The sequence below is a fragment of the Limulus polyphemus genome, unplaced genomic scaffold, assembly GCF_000517525.1.
Source record: "Limulus polyphemus unplaced genomic scaffold, Limulus_polyphemus-2.1.2 Scaffold2555, whole genome shotgun sequence".
Lineage (NCBI taxonomy): Eukaryota > Metazoa > Arthropoda > Merostomata > Xiphosura > Limulidae > Limulus > Limulus polyphemus.
The window spans coordinates 60,865-66,890 of record NW_013668165.1 but is presented as its reverse complement, the minus strand read 5'-3'; the positions used below and the strand labels follow the sequence as shown (position 1 = coordinate 66,890).

The 6,026-nt window shown below is 34.3% G+C and overlaps 1 protein-coding gene across 1 annotated transcript in view; it reads left to right on the top strand.

The window, feature by feature from the left end:
- The window catches only part of LOC106467285 (glutamyl aminopeptidase-like), a gene marked incomplete at its 3' end in the record, with an annotated part of 64,929 nt that overhangs the window by 1,870 nt on the left and 57,033 nt on the right, over positions 1 to 6,026 (top strand). The window contains 1 exon segment of the mRNA XM_013927621.2: positions 3,858 to 4,002. Coding sequence (XP_013783075.2) covers positions 3,858 to 4,002 — 145 coding nt within the window.

Here is a 6,026-nt window from a genome sequence, read left to right as displayed (position 1 = left end):
GTAGCTTTGCGCGAAATTCCAAAACAAACAAGTTTTATTTTTATTCATTAATGGTATTGTAGACCGTATATAACTAAGATATCAAACAGACATATGTATGACTAATGATCAGAATGCATCGATTTATCACGTTTGTAAATTAGCTCCTATTAAAGGCTTATAAGATCGAAAAAAATTTATTTGAAGATGTTGTATATACGCGAATTCCAAAGTTATGCAACTTGAACTTTTTTATTTATAAATTTTTCACTTTGTGGGTCGGTATAAACTCAGCTGTTACATATCGAAATACATGTGCACAGTGAATACACACACGTATATAAACAATAATCTTAAAGGAACAACATTATGTGTATAGATTTAATTCGCCCCTTTGTATTTATACTAATGTAAAAAAGAAGAAATAGGTGGTAAACCCTAGTAAAGACTTATTGTGTCTAGCAGAGAAAATGATTATTCTAGTGCAAAGCAATTCATGCAAAACAGCATCACATATTAAAAGAAACCAGACTATAAACTAATAGAATTTTTATTCTTTATTGATTTACTTTCTGTAGAACTACATTGTTTGGTATAAACGAACACGGCCTTTATTTTACAAGAAATTTCACATGTTTATAAGATGTACGCTATTATAAGTCTAGTATGACGTGGTTAACACATTCTTCAAACCTATATACGCACTCACCTAAGTTGTGTGCAAGTATCGCAATGATCTCCATCTGAAGAAAGAACTACGACAAAAGTAGGCCAACGTATAACAGGATAGTGAAACGGGTCAAATATGTACTTTGCGCCACAGCTCCAGATCTAGTAAATTATTTGTTTATTGTTTAGTAATAAAGTACGGTTTTAAAAGTTTCATGAGATAGAATATGTACAGTAAAGAAAACCACGCTTCTCAATAAAAAAAGTTAATTATTTATCCTGTGATGATATACTGACTTTGATATGCCATATTAGGTAAGGCTCTTCAGGAGTGCTAGAAATTACAAGGTTTTCTATATTGTTCCAAACATTTTCAAGTACTGTTTTAATGTAGCCCTGAAAACTTCAACTACAAACCGAGAGCTCTAATATGCAGACAATTAACTGATTTGTTTTGCTAAACGTTCAGTCATGCACAGTACTTGAGTTGAAAAAAATGGAAGAACAGGCATCATGTATATTATGTACCAGGAGACAATAGGTAATGCGGAAAGAAAACAAAAAAGGTCAGTTTGGGTGTAAGCTTCAGAACTTGGTTGTTTTTATATCGTAAACTTATTGTTACGTTTAAAAAATAGGTAATGAAGTGCTTTTCAATAAGCCTGTTAATCTCTTTAATAACAGCGTTAGTCCAAGGAATTACTTTGACACATGTTGAAGTATATTTTCTGTATATCTTCAATACTACTCACTAACTAAACGTAGATAGTAAGCAACGTAAACCTTCAATACGATTACTCCTCTTATTTGAAAATGCACTTTTCAAACGTAGTAGTTTGTACTCTAATATACATGTAAGTGGTGGTATTATATGCAGCAAGTAACGTACACAAACGTATTTCACAATTTAAATTCATAAGCTGTTTTATTCTGTTTCATATTTTACTATTTGACCTTCTATTTGTTAAACTGAAAACACTTAGCAACAGCTCTCTCTCTGGTGAATATTATTAATTAATCTGTAAGAGAATAAAACAAGTAAAGTTTACGGAAAAAACAGTGTCGATTATGAACATTTAAAACAGCAGAATAAAGGCTTATTTTTTTGTTTAACGATGATAATGAAATCAGTTTTTTCCCTCGCATAGTTAGTTCAGACTGGAAACAATGAAGAAAATATGTAATACATGCCATATTTTTTTCTATGAACTGGTAATGACATATCCACCTAAACAGCACTTTATACGACACATGGGCTAAAAGACCAGGTCAAAGGTTCATGCACAGCTATTTCTAACCTAGAAAGGCCAGCCAGAGATTGGGCAGTTAATTAGGTGGTCAACAGCAATCACCGCTTGCGAGGCTATTCTTAACTGAGTGTAGACTGTCATACTCATAACAACCACACAGCTGAAATTGCAGAGCTTGTTCACGGTATATCGCAGCCCGAACCTTGGGCTTTGATCTGCAGCCCGAAAACGTCCATCTCTTCTCTGAATTAATACTGAAAATAAGAAATTGAAATGATAATAAAAATAAGCCAATATAATTACCTTCTTCTCGATAGAAGGGCTGTGTAATGCGTGTGTGTTTGTTTTTTGAATTTTGCACAAAGCCACTCGAGGGGTACCTGTGTTAGCTATCTCTAATTTTGAAGTGATAGACTCTTAAAGAGAAAGATAGTTAACACCACCCACTGCCAACCCTAGGGCTACTCTTTACCAACAAATATCGAAATTATTTTAACTAACTATAAATGGCTTATTTCCTTTGTCACTCTATCGAGAACGCTTTCGTGCTTCTTTTTGGGTAATGCTCAACAATATACATCGTCGCTTAGTAACAAAATTATCACCTGATTGTTCTAAGGCTAACTATGTGTTTATGTTGAATGTTCAATATTCATGTTGATTCGTTAGAAACGTTTGTTTTTTATTCTTTATTTTTTATAACTTCAGTGATATAATTTAGTGATATAGTTTAATTCAGAAGTTTTATGATATTGGTGTTACGTATCTGCTTGTTTGATAATTTCCGGTATAAATTCTTTTCGAGGAACTTCAGCGATACAAGACCTTTCTTTCCTTTCTTGATTAAACCAGTTTATTCTTCCTCGATACAAACTTTTAGTACACAGTAATTCCACAGTCAATTCGTTTCTCGTCACGTTAAACTTAACTGCTTTTATAATACACGCTATAAATCACAGCGATTCACAATCTCGATAACTTCGCTTTCTACGAGTGCAAAACACTAGCTCGAAAAAGAATCGTAAATTGCCTGGAACTCTCTTCATTCATTCCCGCAGGCTTTTCTGCCAGGCGTATATACCAACGAAGAGGGGCGTCTCAAATACACTCGGGCCTTCCCATCATTCATGATCATTCGAGAAATTCATCACGTGCCACCAGCGTCACGTGACTTCCACTGTCGTAACATTGGGTTGTAGACAAAAGCAAAATAAGAATCTACCAAGTAGTGTTTCGGCTAAGCCTTACGTTACGTTTATGTATTAGGCCTAATGCTTAAATTAGACTACAAATAGGCCTACTATTATTAACGTTATAGAGTCAGTATTTAAAAAGGTTTGAGTGGTGGATAAATATTAATTAATAAATATTCTTTTGGTATTTCAACACATATATTACATACTTGGCCTTAAAACATAAAGAAAAATAAACGTTTATTACTACCAAATATCTTTTATTCTCTGTACAGTCGAAAGAGTTGAAAATTTGTGTTGGAATATCCGCACTATGTTTTTACTTCCCGACATAGAATACAGTGAAATGGCTCAAGAATGCTATTTAGATTTTAAGTCTCTTCTAGAGTGCACACATACTTTTTTTACGATAACATTTCATTATTCTGCGTAGTTTTTAATTAAAATGTGGTGATTAAAGAATTACTTCGAGACTGAGGAAATAAGTGAAGAGTAGGTGCATTTTGGAGGTACAGACAGATTCGTTTTAGATAAATTCTATAATTTTTGTTAACCATTCAAAAATAGTTTCCCGTCATTTTTAACGGGCTTTTATACTAGTCTCATTATAATGCCGACTGGAAGGGCTAGCATTGTGGGGAACGGGATGTCAGTTTTTATACTAGATAATTACCACGGATTTGTCTTAAATTTGAGGTAATGAATATATTTATACAACATAATATTGCTATAGGTGACAATAAATTGTACATTTCCGGTTTTCTAGGTACCTTGCAACATCAAAGTTTCAGCCAACCTACGCCAGAAGGGCTTTCCCGTGTTTTGACGAACCGAATTTTAAATCCACATTTACGGTCACTTTAGTGCACGACCCTCAATACCACACAGCGTTGTCCAACATGCCACTACAGGTAAGGCTGATAGAAGAATTGTGGTCACATCTCTTATGTAATTCTTTAATAATGTGTGTGATTGTAACATTACGTGTATAAGCTGGCCATGTGCTAAGCACGAATAATTTGGATTCAGCTTAATGATCTTTCATGGTCAATAAATCAGTAAATATGGTCAGTAAATTGGCAACTTTCTCCAGAGCGTTTTAAACATTCCAATACATTGAACTATAAACAAAAATAAATATTACAAAACAACTTATTTTGTGCTAGAGCGACCTTTACCTTTGAACTCTACAAGCTCACTATGGCCTAGATCATACAACATGAGGTCAATGTATTAATATCGAACAAAAGCGATTGTGGACGAAGATTTGTTTGTTTTTGAAGTGCAATGGGGGCACAATAGCTTCTGAGCTATGTCCGTTGCAGGGATGGGACTCCAAGTTATATCGTTATAATACCTCAAGCTTACCCACCAGAGGACATGCTACTAGGTACTTTTCAATGACTGTGTGATTTAGTATGAAACATTATTTCACTTTGTTTTTTAATGATCTTAAACAGTATCTAAATACAAAAGCGCGAAGTTAACTTGCTGACTTCGATTTATTTTAATAGGATAAATGCCTAGATTATATAGTATGAACCATAAGGTGTGGCTGAATAACAATACTCAAATTTTCAGGACATTAAAATTAAAATGTAAAGATAAATATATCAAATTAAAAAAAGAATAGTTTACGTATTCGTTCACGCGAATTTGATTTAAAGAGTTTCGCATTATTATGTTATCATAATCTTTATCTCTCTTTGCATTTTATCGGTATTTAGGTCTTTAAAGACCTGGGAGGGTCAGGTTCGTTGACCTCTTCCTCCCTCCTGTACGATGTTGCATGGTTGCTGTTGAATGTATATGGAGATACAACATGAGGGTCAGTGTAAACCGCACTTACTCCGACCCCTTTGAGGGCAACGCCCATGTAGGTAGCAACAGTTACATTCATGTGATTGTATACATCTTCGCTTAGTTCGCTATTACATTGTCTTGTACATCACGAACACCTCAGAATGTTATTCTCACATTTCACTAGCTTCAATCTCAATTGAAGAACATTTCACATGAATACCCTTTTAAATGTTTTAATATACATATTGAGTGGCGACAGGTGCTTAGACCCATTTCTATCATGTACGTAGTAGCGGTCACGTTCGCACAGTAGATCGTTTTTATGTAAATCTTTGTTAAAGTAATTTAGAGAATTACGCAAGAGTCTATCGGCGATTGTTTGCATATTTATGTAATTGTGCATGAATTTGGATGATGTGCTGCGTGGTACTTTATAGGCTGTTATGAGTAATTAGTTTTGTATTGTATGGGATTTATTTATCTGTTTACTTGTTATGTTTAACCATGCTGGGCATGCGTATTCTATTACTGGTCGAATGTACGTTTTATATATTTTTATGATATCATCTGTTGTGGTTCCATGATTTTTGCCTGTTAGACTTCTTGCATAATTTGTTCTTTTCCAAACTTTAGTTAATATATTGTTGATGTGTTTAGTCCATGTCAGTTTGGAGTCATAGATTAGGCCGAGGAATTTAGCTGAAGTTGTGGTCTGGAGAAGTATCCCATTCATATATAGCTTCGGTGGATTATTTTTATGTTTTGTAAACATCTCTAGTTGCTTTTTGGGGACATTTATTTTTATTCTATATTTTTAGCAGTATTCTTCTATAGTGTTTAATTGTTGTTGAATATTTGTTGCTGCTAGAGATGAGGTGGGAGCACTATTCCAAACCTCAACATCATCTGCGAATTGATATGAAAATACTGAGTTGGGGTCTTTTAGTGGCATATTGCTTAGGCACATGAGGAATAGAATAGGGTAACTACCCCTCCTTGGGGGACGCCTGCTTCTGGAGTAAATGACTCCGAGTAGGTTCCCCTAACATTTATTTTACATTTTCTGTTTTCCAAAAAGTTAGATAACCAGCGAATAATTACGCGCGGTAGGTTCGTTTCAGTCATACGGAAC